This window comes from Clavelina lepadiformis, chromosome 6, assembly GCF_947623445.1.
Source record: "Clavelina lepadiformis chromosome 6, kaClaLepa1.1, whole genome shotgun sequence".
Taxonomy (NCBI): Eukaryota; Metazoa; Chordata; class Ascidiacea; order Aplousobranchia; family Clavelinidae; genus Clavelina; species Clavelina lepadiformis.
In genome coordinates, this window is record NC_135245.1 from 102,654 (window position 1) to 117,200 (window position 14,547).

The 14,547-nt window shown below is 39.9% G+C and overlaps 3 protein-coding genes and 1 long non-coding RNA gene across 6 annotated transcripts; 1 reads left to right on the top strand and 3 right to left on the bottom strand.

Annotated features, from left to right (window-relative positions):
- Positions 1-315: 315 nt before the first annotated feature.
- LOC143461855 (uncharacterized) lies at positions 316-8,310 on the bottom strand. Its single transcript, XR_013118097.1, has 2 exons — positions 7,459-8,310; positions 316-906 (listed from the first exon to the last, which is right to left on the bottom strand). It is a non-coding gene; the product is annotated as an uncharacterized LOC143461855 (long non-coding RNA).
- Positions 6,092-7,422, bottom strand: LOC143461851 (uncharacterized). The gene has a single exon (XM_076959755.1). It carries the CDS (start codon positions 7,309-7,311, stop codon positions 6,106-6,108), a length of 1,206 nt encoding a protein of 401 aa, XP_076815870.1. The 5' UTR covers positions 7,312-7,422; the 3' UTR covers positions 6,092-6,105.
- Positions 8,311-8,333: 23 nt separating the features above from the next.
- Positions 8,334-11,772, top strand: LOC143461852 (delta(3,5)-Delta(2,4)-dienoyl-CoA isomerase, mitochondrial-like). Of its 3 annotated transcripts, none has more exons than XM_076959756.1 (8): positions 8,334-8,636; positions 9,784-9,903; positions 10,044-10,165; positions 10,237-10,361; positions 10,421-10,534; positions 10,600-10,742; positions 11,302-11,452; positions 11,521-11,772. In XM_076959756.1, the coding sequence occupies exons 2-8, from the start codon at positions 9,812-9,814 to the stop codon at positions 11,602-11,604; spliced, it is 831 nt and encodes a 276-aa protein (XP_076815871.1). In that variant the 5' UTR covers positions 8,334-8,636; positions 9,784-9,811; the 3' UTR covers positions 11,605-11,772. The 3 variants fall into 3 exon arrangements, with proteins under 3 accessions (XP_076815871.1, XP_076815873.1, XP_076815872.1); XM_076959758.1 differs by having other exon boundaries at positions 8,334-8,530; XM_076959757.1 differs by having other exon boundaries at positions 8,612-9,126.
- Positions 11,698-14,538, bottom strand: LOC143461850 (CLK4-associating serine/arginine rich protein-like). The gene is made up of 12 exons (XM_076959754.1): positions 14,404-14,538; positions 14,221-14,324; positions 14,032-14,163; positions 13,557-13,735; positions 13,229-13,494; positions 13,114-13,168; positions 12,968-13,049; positions 12,542-12,751; positions 12,345-12,464; positions 12,148-12,259; positions 11,957-12,084; positions 11,698-11,893 (listed from the first exon to the last, which is right to left on the bottom strand). The coding sequence occupies exons 1-12, from the start codon at positions 14,527-14,529 to the stop codon at positions 11,866-11,868; spliced, it is 1,542 nt and encodes a 513-aa protein (XP_076815869.1). The 5' UTR covers positions 14,530-14,538; the 3' UTR covers positions 11,698-11,865.
- Between the last annotated feature and the right edge of the window lie 9 nt (positions 14,539-14,547).

A 14,547-nucleotide genomic window follows, 5' to 3' on the forward strand; every position in this document is an offset into this window, starting at 1 on the left:
ACATGTGTTTCCTGCGTGTATTATTATTCACAGTTGTTCAATGCATACAGTCTACTATGACGCTTTGATTTGTTGCCTAGTCGTATTTGACGTAATTATGACGTCACTGTGACTCGTTACGACTTAAGCAAAGTCCATTAAACGTCACAATAGATAGCTGTCGTGGATTTAGCTATCTTTTTGTCTACTGATGAGTCTCTTTCCCTTCTAACCGTGAAGTTTGGTGGTTCCGCTTACATCAATAAATAAATGCAATTTAGCGCACACTTACTCATTGATTTAATCGCCTGCAAGGAAATATATACAACAGCAGCAAACAGAATACACTTTTTATTTATAACTTCCAGTCGCCCGATCGTAGTAATGACGTTTGCTTTTAATACATTCGTTTTACAGTATAAAAAATAACTTTTCATTTCTCCTCTATCTGTCTCTCTCTCTCTATATCCCTAAAAAATGAAATTCATCGCTTATTTATATGATGACGTAAATTGTTTGTGATGCATAAATCCTTCTTCTGTTCATTGTTGTTGACTTCGAAATTTCCACCATCTTGGCTAATTTTGGCCTCTCAATTCCCACGTGTGTATTTACCAATCGTTGCACCAGTTCAATCGAGGTAAGATCTTTTTCTTCGCTTCTGATCACGCAGTCTTCACATGATCATTTCCAATGCAGATGTTTTCCACACGTAGACTTATGACGTAACATATAATCACGTGGTTGTGGTTTGGTTGTCACATAACTCTCCACCCGAGACCGGAACGTGACGTAGGAACGTTTTTGCAGAGGGAGCGGGCGACCGAAGCAAAAAGTCGAAAGAAACAATGAATGGCACAAGAGAAGAAACATCGCTCTGGAATCAGGATTCCTTCACGATGTAGGCGAACATTTAGGATACAATGTCTGAAACTCAAAAGCATATCGATTAATAATATCACAAGCACAAGCAGATAATTATAGGTATAATACATAAGTGGAATATGTTTAAAGTAATAAGACACGACATGATACATATTTGTCGAGTAACGTGAGCTGAGATCACAGCAATATACAAGCATAAGCAAAAGTTTGTTCATTACATTAAATTGTTGGACAAGTTCTGGTTTGTATTTTCAGTACGATCAATATCAATATTCTCTTGATGTAGAGAGCTTTGCTCCTCTTCAGAAACAATATTATAGCTAGATTGGGGAGTTCGTTGAAAACGAGAAAACTTAGTACAGTATATGTCAATTTCACCAAAAATGGAATGGCAATTGTGAAAAGCCAGACAGTCCAAATAAAGGTCCAAACAAGTGATAAAATAAGCAAGATTGACAAAATACCACTGATGACTGGGGATGTAATACTAGAGATCATTTGTAGAAAGGTGTTTTTAAAGGTATTAGAGACAGTATTCTGAATATAGCATAAATCGGCTTGGGAATTAGCTTGGGGTGTGCCGCCAAGAAAAGTGTAAAGCTTATCCCGTATGAGGCGAGGTTAACTGACTGCTTCCAGGATGCCACTGAGATCATCATGTCCACCAATGTTGCCAGGAAACAAGGTAATGAGCGAAGAGAAATCATGGGTGGGCATTGGAACTCCGGTATTCACCAAGGATGGAGTAATGGAGTGAGGGTCATTGTGACGTCTGGTCAGGGTGTAGCTGTCGTATACATAGAAATTTCCATCAATAACAAAAGAAACTGTTTTTCCAGGAATATAATTTTCAACAAAACGCACATCTTTGTGTACAAATTCAAATTGCGCATGCTGGACGTCCAAGTAGATGGCTGAGGACTTCACTAGGGAACAAAGGGCCTACGACATAGAAAATGTCAGCCAGAAATGATTGGATTTGGCATTCTAAGTAATGGATATCACTCGTCAGGTGATGAATTGTTTCTTTAGTGAGATCTGTTGCTTCATTCAACAAATAAGCTTCTGCAGCGTACATGTAAACATAAAACATAAAACATAAAACAATGTAAAGGAATTGCAGTTTTTGAAGAATCCCGAGCAACTTGCAATGTGTTGATGCGATTGCAATTGAAAAGGGACAAGTGTAAGACCACCAGGTGTGCATTTTGCTGTGTCATGGAGGCATATCCTTACCGGTAGAGGACGTGTCACCCGTTTGTGGATTGACACACCTAGTGACTTAATTTCAAGACAAAAAAAGTTCATTGCGCTTATTGAAATGCAATAAAAGTGTCTCATTGTCGTGCCCTATGCGTTTGTATCGGCAATTTATTTTGCTACTTATGTAGTCCCATATGTAGCAACTTGTGCCCGAAACACAGGAGCCTTGAGTGATTTTGCAAGAGGACATCGATCCGATTGGACTGCTCATTTTACCTCTCGCATGATCATAAATAGCTAAGGATTTAATAAGAATGACGTTGTATACAGTATTGGAAGATTCGGTAGGCCATTTGTAAGTTATGACGTTTCTGGTAGAAGTCGTCCAAGTAATGCCATCGGTCGTCGCTAGTGGTCCGCAGCCAGCTGCGTGTTTTGGTCTTGCCCATTCTGCACATGCAGCGGGACTGGGCGCAGGATCTATACGCGTTTGCGCATGATGGGTTTTCGCTCCAAAAAAGTAAAAGACAGTCTTAACCGTGCTGCTGACAAGGTAACAACACTTGTATATCGGGATGTGTACAGTATGGGGTGTGGGAAGGTTTCTTCATAAAATACTCATTGATAATAACATTGCGGTGACAGAGGTTCAGAGAAAGGGATAATATTGCTCCTGGTAATGTCATGAGAATCACATATGAAATAAAATGCATGATTAACGATATCGGTGTGGTTTGCGGATTATTCTGCCTCGTCTAGTAGTGTAGGTATCTGCCGGTAATTCATCAATGTCTTGAGGAATATCACTACTAGGAATATCCTCTTCTGTGTCTGACTCTGAGATATCGATAAAGTCAGTGAGCTGAAATGGAAGATTGGATTGTAAGTTGTCATTGAGAGAGGAAGGCATTTGCTCCTCTTCTTCAGTATTATGATCAGCGAAATCTAGGCCTGGTAAATAAGCTTGCTTTAAACGATCCAAAGAAACATTTTCAGGTTTGTTCTTAATTAATAGAGTGAAATATTTGTCTGATCGATCTAATACAAGGAATGGACCATCATAAAAGCGTGAAAGGGGCTTCCTATGCGCATCGTGTCTCACAAAAACGTGAGAACAAGTCCAAAGGTCTTTGTGAACGTACGTTTTAATGGGGTAGGGCTCACGCGGAGGAATGTATCTAAGTTTTTCCATGTCTTTGCTGAGGGTAGTGACATACCTAGACAGGGGAAGGTAATCTTCGTCAGGTGGTTCAAAGAATTCTCCTGGGAGACGAATAGTGGTTCCAAAAGTTAATTCGGCAGGAGAAGTTTGTATATCAGCTTTCATCGTTGCGTGTAAGCCGAGTACAACCCAACCAAGGTTGTTTATCCAATCAGAATCTTGTGTGTGAGCTCTAAGGGCTCTCTTCAGTGTTTGTATTTTTCTTTCAACAGCGCCGTCACTACTCGCATGATAAGCTGTTGTATGAATCAGATGAGTACCCATGAAAGCCGCTAGATCGCGAAAAAGTACGGAGGTAAATTGGGAACCGCGATCAGTTGTTAATTTCATAGGAACACCAAAGTACGAGGCCCAATTTAAAATCAATGCATTGGCAACCTCTTTAGCAGTGATATCTCGTAATGGAGCTGCAACCATAAACCTGGTAAATCTATCAGTGATCATCAGAATATAAGAGTAACCGTTACTGGGCGGTAAAGGGCCAAGTATATCAACATGAATGTGGGAAAATCTACCATCCGGCTTCTTGAATTTCTGCAAAGGGGTTACGGCATGTCTATGTATTTTAGATTGTTGACAAGCTATGCATCTTCGAACCCAATCTCTACAATCCAGAAGAAGTTGAGGCCACACATATCGTTTGGAAATTAATTTTTGCGTTGCTTTTATACCACCATGAGAAAGTCCGTGGATTTTATCAAATACCTGTCGACGAAACGACTGCGGCAGAAGGGGCCTAAGCTGACCTGTACTGACATCACATAAGATTGAAATATTCTGATTAGTCATTGGTATCTGACAAAGTTGTAATGACGTATCACCTGAAATCAAATCCTGTAGTGTGGGGTCTGTGAATTGTTCAGCCGCCATTCGCTTAAAATCAAGCGTCGGAGAATCTTCGACAATCCCAGCAATAGTTTGGTAGTGTTCTTCAGATTGTTGGTTCTGTTTGTCGTCTGAAACAGGAGAGGCATCTTGAGCTGGATCAGTCACGGGCGAACGTGACAAGAGATCTGCAGTTAGGTTCTGATCTCCAGGTATGTATTGGAAGTCCGCTGTGAATTCTAAAACAAATGATAAGTATCTATACAAACGTGGGGATACCGATGACAAGTCACGCTTAACCATAGAAACTAAGGGCTTGTGGTCAGTCAAAAGAACAAAGTTTCTTCCCTCTAAATAATAGCGGAAATGACGCACAGCCATTGAAGCTGCCAAAGCTTCCCTCTCAATAGTGCTGTATTTCGATTGGCATTGGTTAAAATTCTTTGAGAAAAATGCAAGTGGCCGCTCAGTGTCGTCAACGATCTGTGTCAGTAAACCGCCTGCTGCATGAAGTGAGGCGTCAGTGTACAGGCGTGTTGTTGCATTCCTGACAGGAAAATCCAAGGTCACCGTGTTTGCAACCACATCCTTCACTTTGTCGAAGGCTTCATTGGCTTCTGTTGTCCAATCGATGGGCTTTTTTCCTCTTTGACTGGGTTTGATCATCTTATTCAATGGTGCTAAAAGAGTTGAGCACTTAGGAATAAACTTGCGATAAAAATTAACCATTCCCAAGAATCGGCGAAGATCTCTCATATTGGTTGGTTTTGTAAAATCAATAATAGCCTTGACCTTCGATTCCAGAGGCTGAACTCCATGTTTAGAAAGTCTGTGACCAAGAAATGTTAAAGAATCAGCACCCAATACGCACTTATCTTTATTCACGATCATATCAAACTGCAAAAGCCTATCAAAAACTGCTGTGAGATGGGCTTTGTGATCTTTGGCTGAACTGGAAAAAATAATGATGTCATCACAATATACAAAACAGTTAGATAAACCTTGTAACACATGGTCTATTGCTCGTTGGAAAGTGGCCATAGAATTTCGAAGTCCAAATGGCATTCGTTGGAAGCAATAAGTAGCTCCCTTAAAACTAAAAGCAGTTTTGGGGATATCTTCTGGAGCTACTTTAATTAGCCAATAAGCACTTTTCAAATCAAGGCGGGAATAAATACAACTCCCAGCCATGTGGTTAACAAAATCAGACAAAAACGGGGTAGAGTAAGTATCCGGTGATGTGATAGCGTTCAAAAAACGATAATCAATACAAAGTCGGAATTCCCCTGGGGTTGACTTCTGTACTAACACAATATTTGAACGAAATGGGCTTGAGCTGGGAATTATTACACCCAATTCTAACATCCGGTCCAATTCCTTACGAATAATGGCTTCTTTTTCTGGCGAGAAACGAAACATTTTCTGCTTGATTGGTGCTGCTTGAGGATCGGTAACAATATGGTGAGTTACGCCTGGTATTGCACGTTGAGAAAATTTAGTGACGTCAAATACTTTAGAATATTTCTGGTAAACAAAGTCAAACTCGGTACTCGGTTGGCTCTGTTCAGCATCTGCATAAAAATGCGGGGTTTGTGAAAAAGAGCAGTCTGGTGTAGAATAAGCCGTGTTTGAGGCCTTCATCAAACGCTTAAGACATACATCCACAAGCAAACGATTGGACGCCAAGAAATCACAGCCAATTAGATTGGACGTAATGTTTTCGGCTACTAAAAATTCCCAAGTGAAATCATCCTTTAAACCCAAAGAAATAGTTAAGGATTTCTTTCCAACAACTCTAATAGTAGAGCCATTTATTGCTTGAAAATTGTAATAACTTCCTTTTGTAAAATCAGAGCAATGTCTTGCACACACAAAAGATTTAGGCGATCCGGTATCAATCATGAAATCAAGCTTAGTGTTATTATCATATATGTACATCAAAGAATTTGATTTTACGCCGCCGATAACTTCGAAAGGACCTGTCGGCGGCGCTAGGCGTTTTTTGCCAATGAATCACGCCTCCAACCACAAGGTGATTGACATTTTAAAGCATTTCGGCCATACCTGCTATGATAAAAGCACAAATTGGGAGCATTTAATTTGCGGTTAGGCGGATTAAAATTGCGCCTAGGTCTTTGAGCCGAATCTATAGAGCCAGGAAAGAAGCATGGTCTTTCATCGTTAAAAGCTCTGCCTGAATATTCAGCACCTCGGCTGCTAGGAGAAAAGTTCGGCCGAAATTGATTGCTGTAAAAGCGGTCACGCTGGGGTGATCGACTCGACCGGCTGGGTCGGGCGAACGAGCGTTGGTTTGTATCAGGCCTATTATTGCTAACATGACGTTGCATTCGCAGCCTTGCGAGTTCGGTTTCTAACATGTCCACACGTTTGGTAAGAACTGCATTCATGGAAGAAAGATTTGAATTGACATTTGGGACTCTGACCTCTGCTGGGTGAGTTTTATCAGAATGCGACATAATTTCGTCCGCGCGCCAAGCAAGGACATCTAAATCAGCCTCTAAAGAGCCAGCAAGAATTTGACGGCAATGTAATGGCAATTTGTCAAGAAATAACTTTTTCAACAAAGACGTAACAACTGGATTGTCATCAGAAAAGTTTCCAAGTAACTTTTTCATTTGAAATAAAAGTTCGGTAGGTTTTAAGTCACCCAATTGGACATTATACAATAACTGATTTAACCTCTGAGATTCATCAAGTTCGAATTCCTTTAATAACGCTTCCTTCAACGCAGTATATGGCTTATCTTGTGGTTTATGACAAATAATATGTTCAACACGAGTCATATGTCTTGAATCTAGCGCACAAAGCACAAGATCATATTTTTCATACTCAGAAATTATTCCGTTCTGTCTAAAGACTCCATCTGCTGATTGAAACCATACGCGCGGGGCGTCTGACCAAAACGGCGGTAAAGAAACTTTAATTCCAACGCGAGGAGGATAATAATCTAGAGTCGATTGGAAGAAATTGAAATCAGGATTTCGACTGCTAGTAGGATAATCAGTGCCAAATTTTACTCGAGACGTTCGAGACGGTCCAATGCCATTCATAAAAGAGTCAGTTTTAACACTTTCCGAGACTGGCGATGTGCTCGAGGAAGGGGTTAAAGTTACTGAGGTTACTAGGTTATTATCAGTGGCAATATCGCTCATGGTTATTGGAACACTTGTGGACATAACGCTCAATTGCGGTAATTTTCAGGGAAAAAATGACTATCAATAACGTGTTTTAATGTGTTAAGAAAATTCAATTTAGAAAACATAAGAAAAGTTTATCATAGAGCCATTAACCATCAATGATAATATACAATAAAAACACTGTACCGGTAAAAGTAGCAAGGGAGAAGTTCCGAAAAAATTTAACAGCTGTAGAAATCTTGATAAATGTATGACGAAAGTCCGCTGAAGTCCCACGTTGTTAAAGTATTGCATACAACACTCTCACGGTGAAGGTCTTGGGTCCGAGTTATCGGGGCACCACTTATGACGCTTTGATTTGTTGCCTAGTCGTATTTGACGTAATTATGACGTCACTGTGACTCGTTACGACTTAAGCAAAGTCCATTAAACGTCACAATAGATAGCTGTCGTGGATTTAGCTATCTTTTTGTCTACTGATGAGTCTCTTTCCCTTCTAACCGTGAAGTTTGGTGGTTCCGCTTACATCAATAAATAAATGCAATTTAGCGCACACTTACTCATTGATTTAATCGCCTGCAAGGAAATATATACAACAGCAGCAAACAGAATACACTTTTTATTTATAACTTCCAGTCGCCCGATCGTAGTAATGACGTTTGCTTTTAATACATTCGTTTTACAGTATAAAAAATAACTTTTCATTTCTCCTCTATCTGTCTCTCTCTCTCTATATCCCTAAAAAATGAAATTCATCGCTTATTTATATGATGACGTAAATTGTTTGTGATGCATAAATCCTTCTTCTGTTCATTGTTGTTGACTTCGAAATTTCCACCATCTTGGCTAATTTTGGCCTCTCAATTCCCACGTGTGTATTTACCAATCGTTGCACCAGTTCAATCGAGGTAAGATCTTTTTCTTCGCTTCTGATCACGCAGTCTTCACATGATCATTTCCAATGCAGATGTTTTCCACACGCAGACTTATGACGTAACATATAATCACGTGGTTGTGGTTTGGTTGTCACACTACTAAGAAAATAGCTGTAACATGGACGTCTTTATGCTATTGCTGTGCCAATGATTTGTCAAAATTTATTTGTTCAAAGAAAATTCAATATAATCAGTATATACAGTTTTCATTCCTGTCTAACCATTGTTGAAATCAATTTGAAGAAGTTCAGTGTAAAGATAGACCACTTTGTTGTCATCTTCACACGACAATAAGCCGTCGAGGTGAACAATTAAATTTGAGGGTGAGAAAAGCAGACAACGACCTTATGAGACTCATATATCATCACCCACAATAATCATTTCAACAAGGAATTATTGTAGTAAATTGGGTCAACCTCTCAAGTTCAGGTGCCATTTACCCACTTTCCGTTACAGCTCATTTTTGATATTGTTCTGGGAAAATGTATGTAACTGGATTGCTGTGCGCTTGAGGTGGCCTCATAGCCCTCAGTATAACAACTTACTAATCGACATTCCTGAACTGACACTATCTTTTGGACTTGTTAACTTCGTATTGTTAGCAGCGTTGTACTAGGCCTATATATCGCACCAAGTTTAAAAACTGTAAACCATCGATAGAGCTATTTGAACATTTGATGAAAGACACTGAAAAATCCGAGAGATGTTCAGCAAAAAGAAAAAACAAATTAAGATTTCATTATAATAAATGGGGGTTTTGCCTGCCGTGTTTTTGATTTGCAGAATATCGCTAATAGGTTACCTGCTTCAAAACAACAAAAAAAACTAAAGGCTGTCCATGACGTGTTCTTTGGTCAGTGTAAGGACTAATTTCAGCCTCACCTAGGATACTAATTCATATAAAACGGTCTTCTTGCAGGTTTGAAAATGTTTCTTACTGCCCGCTTACATGCCTAAATTTCTGAGCTGTGCACGCCTGTTTTTTTGTCTGTGTACGCACGATTTCGGCGTGCAAGTATGCAGATTTTGGTGTGCATTGAAGCCTCAATTCTATGTTTCTTTATTATAATTTGGCGCTCAGGCAACCAGCTTTTCTTCGTTTATTATAAATCGGAATAAAGACAAAAAATTAGGCGTACATGTTGATGAATCTTGGGATCTAGTACAGAAGTGCACAACCACAGGATACCTTTTTACACTAGACCCCAGCTACTAAAATTGTGTCATCCATGGTTGTCCACTTGTATACGAGACCCAAATCTTGTGCATGTAGCGTTTGTAGATGTCACATTTCCACTCCGGCATCGAGTATTGAAGAATTAGGTCAAGTTATATCTTGTCCTATTACCTCATACTCCTTCCCATTCATGCCGGAGTGCAAAATCATAAGAGTCCCAGCACAAATGTAAATTAGAGCTTAGTAATTAAATTAAAAGTAACTTTTTGACCAATTTTGTGCACCAGTGTGTGCAACAGATATAGGGCTACTGGACATGTCTAGTGCACAATGGTTTCTTTTCATACGGAGCGGTAAGTGGAATCAAATATCAGTACTAAAATGTTATTGTTTTTGCAGTGTCAGTTCATAGCTCAAATATCGTAAAATGGCTGAAAAAGTTTCCGTCGAATCATACAAGTATGATACATTACAAGTTTCATCACCCATACCATACTTGCTGATTGTCAAAATGGTCAGGTGAAGTATTACAATAAATTATTGTTTTCCATTTGCCACTGGTAGCCTTGTGCAAAGCGATTGAAATATTCTCCCCGGCATGCAGTTGCCATGTTGTTATAGTTATTTGTTAGTTCTAAATAAGTCATCTTATACTTCAGCAAAGGGAACTTGATGAACTTTCAGATGTGGAAGGAAATGTCTGCCTGCTTCAATCAAGCCTCGAATGATGAAACTGTCAGAGTTGTCATTTTGTCTGGGGCAGGAGATACTTTTACAAATGGTTTATTTGCATTAATCAACACTGCACTATTTTTGCAGAATTTAATGTTTTCAATCATTTTTCTAATTAAGGTCTTGATCTGGAGGAAGCTGCAGCAGCTTTGGCACCGAAGCCAGGTCACGACGCAGCTAGAAGTGGCTTTAAAATTTACGATATCGTTGGCATTGCACAGGAATGTACAAACGCCATCGAAAAGGTGAGTTAATTCATTTGTAAGGAGCCAACATGAGAAATAAGTCTTTCTTCATTATACAGTGTGTGAAACCAGTGATTGCAGCAGTGAATGGAGCCTGCTATGGAGGTGGACTTGATGTAATCACAGCGTGTGATATCAGACTGTGTGTAGCGGATGCAGTTTTTGCAGTGAAGGCAAGTCAGCTTGTTTCCACTGGGAATGTTCAACATGAAAAGGTTCTAAGTCATAACCTGTGCAGGAGCTGGATGTGGCCATTGCACAAGATATGGGAACCCTGCAGAGACTTCCTAAGGTTGTAGCAAACGATAGTCTGGTCCGGGAGCTTTGTTTCACTGGGAGGGATTTTACTTCATCAGAGGCGCTTGCTTGTGGATTGGTGAGGTGAGATCATGAGTGGGTTAAAGACCAAGAAATGTCTCAGCATAAAAACATTTCATAGCAAGTTTTCACAACAAATCGAAATTGGCCAGAAGTAACATTTCCGTCAAGTAAGGTAATGTAAAGGAGAGCGATATTATATTATCCAACTAATAACATATTCTATGCATGCTGCTGAAATCACACAAGCTTTTAGAGAGAGCTCAAGTGGTACAGGTTGATAACTTCAGCTTAAAATTGGTAAATTTGTCGAAATGCATAGAATTAGTCTAAATAATGCACCTACTAATGATATATATTTGCCATTTATATGGGGTTTGAAGTAATTATGCACTTAAGCTCTTGGTGGCTCTGAAATTGAAAGGCCATTTGCCTACAGACAAGCACTACTCAGTTTAATGAATAATTTATTTGGAGTCGCATGCTGCGTACTTTTCATCCTGATTCTTGAGTAAAACAATCACGTGCAATTAACTATACAGTATACAACTTGACTTCCACCCCTAGATTATATAAAAATTTAGGTACGTAACGTCCGTAACATTTGCTTGTGTTCATGAAGCAAAGTCTCAAAGGATTCTGATGCATTATGGGAAGAGGCCTTGCAAATGGCTGAGCTGATTGCCAAGAAAAGTCCAATTGGAGTTCAAGGCTCAAAAGTCAATTTAAACTTCTCAAGAAATCATTCAATCCCAGATGGTTTAGCTTTCAATGTGAGACAAAAGAGTTTATAAAATTCACCAGATTTAACGTATCGTGATAACATGTTAAATTTATTTAGCGAGCGTGGAACGCAGTGATGTTGCAAACCGAAGATATTGGAAAGGCGGCTGCATCCCCGGATGCCACATTCACCAACATTTAACTCATCCTGGCAAATCCAGTGTTCACCGCCTAATCATTGCCATCATGGCCATGCACTTATTATCTCCCGTATCTGCCATTATCATATCATCAATTCATCGCCAAAACTTTATTGCAGTACAGTACTTGGTAATATGTTTAATAAACGTACTAAACTGAAAAGATGAAACGGATTGTCTTAGAAAGTCATAGTAGAACAACAGCACATGCCGTTTCAATTCACCAACTCGTGCTTAAATCTTAAGCAAGTGGTTTACACCACTCATCTGTGGTAACCATGTGGGGAATCCCTAAATCAGAATGCAAATTTGTTCCATAAAACGTCAAGTAGATTGTGATGAAATAATCAGAACCTGTTGTATCTATCCTCCTCTTGTCTTCGCATCTTCCTCGTCATTTCCCTTAAATCTTCCTCCCGTTCCATCTGCTCGTTGTAGACCTGAGCTCTTTTGTCCTCCATCGCAGCGTGGTCTGCTTTCAACTGCGAAGAATTTTAAGGATAATTACGTTCACTGCAAACAAGTCTCTTAACAAATTAACCGACCTGTTTCTTTAGAGCCCGCTGCATCCTAATCTTTAATTTTTCTTGAGGTGTTAGTTTCTTCAAGTCAACTGCACTTGAACCTGGAGCCGGCTTCATATTTGTCAGATCCTTCCTGATTCATTTGAAGAAAATGTTTACAAACTTCAAGGTTGTCGTGGAAGAAATAACTGGCTTTATGATGTAACAAGCCAACACACCTTGTGACAGCATGTGACCTGCGATCTACAAAATGTGGGCTTTTTTCTCTTGACCTTGACCTATGACCTCTTGAATAGGATTCTCGTGACCTTATTTTATCACGTGACCACGATCTTCCACTGCAATTGGAGGAGTGGTTACATAATAAACACTGATTTGTATCCAAGATATACAACAAAGACGCCAAAACCAGTACCGATCATTTGACCTTGACCGACTTCTACGACCCCGTGACCGAGACCTACGAGAGCGTGACCTTGACCTGCGCCCTCGAGATCTTGACCTACTTCTACGACCCCGTGACCTTGATCTGCGACTGTGTGAGTTTAACTTATGCCTGGCAGGGGCTGATTTGTTCGGTTTATCTGTAGGTGGCGCGGCACAAGCTCGATCAGGGGCATTCCCACTGAAAAATACATGCAAGGTCTTGTCAGTGAGCATTCAAGAACAGCCGTTAGCAGCAAGGCGTACACCAGCTGGGTTATCCATTACACACAAACTAATTGAAATTATCCACAGTCCCTTGAAGGGACAAGAAAGTAAACTTCTAATGTTTAAAATCGCTGCATCCTGGGATCCGAATTTAATCAAAGTGGCAGCAGAAAATAAAAACTCCACCGACTTGTCAGCTCCGAAACTAGTGATAAATTCTATCTTTCCTTCACAACTTGGATGCTCTTCATCCGAAGACTCAGACTCAGTCTCTGCAAAGAACCATCGTTTTCATTCCTGTAAAGAGTTTGTGGTGAAGTTGGTTCCCAAACTCACCTGACTCATTCCCACTTCCCTTCTGCATGTAACTGAGTGGACCTATCACGCGATCCTGTGATAAACATGAACAGATTAGTGATGAGATTTTGAAAGATCAATTTACTCGACCCACCTTTAGTCTTTCATCCCGGAGCATTCTCCTTTCTCTCCTCGACTTTTTCCCGGCCATCTTTTGTTTCTCCGATTCTACTTCCCTCGCTTTATCAATCCTCTCCTGCATCTCCTGGTCTTGGTCCATGGAGCGGACAAAGTCTGTGTAACCCATCCCGAAATCCAAAGAGAACTTCTCTATGTCCTCCAGATCATCAGGATTCAGCTCTCTCAGAGGCGGAATGTCCTCAAGGTCAAACATGAAGTCCTCGTCTGAATCACTTGAATCTGATCATGTAACACCGAGCATGACATTTTTAAAATCTTCGTCAATAGAGCAGCAGTCTCACCTTCCTCCTCAACTTCCGCTGCTCCTCCAACCACGTCCGCTCCGTAATCAAACCCGATGGAAGCTTTCGTTGTGGCAAGTTGCTGCTTCTTTGCTTCAGACTCGAGCTTTTGTGCATTGAGGTCAGGATAGCTCTCGTTGACGTGAATCTTATGAAGATGTTGGGACTCGCTGACATTCCTTCAAAAAACATTTTGCGGCAGACATAAAAGTCAAAACAAGTTGCTTCAAACTAACTTCAGGGGGTTTAGCAAGTTTTGGTTGAAGTACAACAATTGCTTTTACATGTCTATATTCAACAAAAAGATTATGCAAATGCTATAAATAGTTGATTATTCATATTTTGTGACCCAAATAACCTGATTTACCACATTCTGAATGCCAAATCTAATATCACATACATTCAACTGGGTCACTCGGTGAATCTTTCCATCAAAATGAATATTTATTTTTTATCATTTGAGCCTGAATCTTACTTGTGTTTGTTATAAACCAGGATCCGATATCTTTCGTAATTCAATCTTCTTTCTTCTTTGTCGTTGAGCGATTTTGTCTGATTGGAAGGTTTTGGTTCATTTATGAAATCAAGATGGGCTCTCACGTCAAACCTAACACACAGTTTAGTTACTCCTTGACACAAATCAATCATAAAAATATTTAGACACCTGTCAATCATATTAGACTTGTCTCCCTGCCATGGCATCATGTGACAACTGTCACTTGATTGGTTGGTTTCGTCTATGAATAACTTGCATCTCTTACCATGGACCTGGTGATGTGTCAAATGAGTTTATGGTTCAGAAAATATTTCTTTAATTAAATAGAAACATTAAAGCGTAAATCATCACCTGCATAAATTTAGTTGGGTCCTGCTTTATTTTGTCATAATACTCGTGTCTTCTCTCGGCACGACGCCGATAATCAACGATCACTTTCCGAAGCACCTTCTCTTGTTTTCGAGCTTCGTGCCACATTTTTACTAAATTAGCAAA

What these genes read in the sequence shown, in the direction of transcription:
- LOC143461851 (XM_076959755.1), bottom strand. Translation starts at nt 7,311, where the DNA reads ATGTCCACAAGTGTTCCAATAACCATGAGCGATATTGCCACTGATAAT.
- LOC143461850 (XM_076959754.1), bottom strand. Translation starts at nt 14,529, where the DNA reads ATGTGGCACGAAGCTCGAAAACAAGAGAAGGTGCTTCGGAAAGTGATC. An exon ending in CTGGTTTATAACAAACACAA is followed by an intron (nt 13,736 to 14,031) that starts GTAAGATTCAGG and finishes TGTTTTTTGAAG; the next exon opens with GAATGTCAGCGAGTCCCAAC. An exon ending in AGCGGAAGTTGAGGAGGAAG is followed by an intron (nt 13,495 to 13,556) that starts GTGAGACTGCTG and finishes TTACATGATCAG; the next exon opens with ATTCAAGTGATTCAGACGAG.
- LOC143461852 (XM_076959756.1), top strand. Translation starts at nt 9,812, where the DNA reads ATGGCTGAAAAAGTTTCCGTCGAATCATACAAGTATGATACATTACAA. An exon ending in GTACAAACGCCATCGAAAAG is followed by an intron (nt 10,362 to 10,420) that starts GTGAGTTAATTC and finishes TTCATTATACAG; the next exon opens with TGTGTGAAACCAGTGATTGC. An exon ending in ATGCAGTTTTTGCAGTGAAG is followed by an intron (nt 10,535 to 10,599) that starts GCAAGTCAGCTT and finishes TAACCTGTGCAG; the next exon opens with GAGCTGGATGTGGCCATTGC.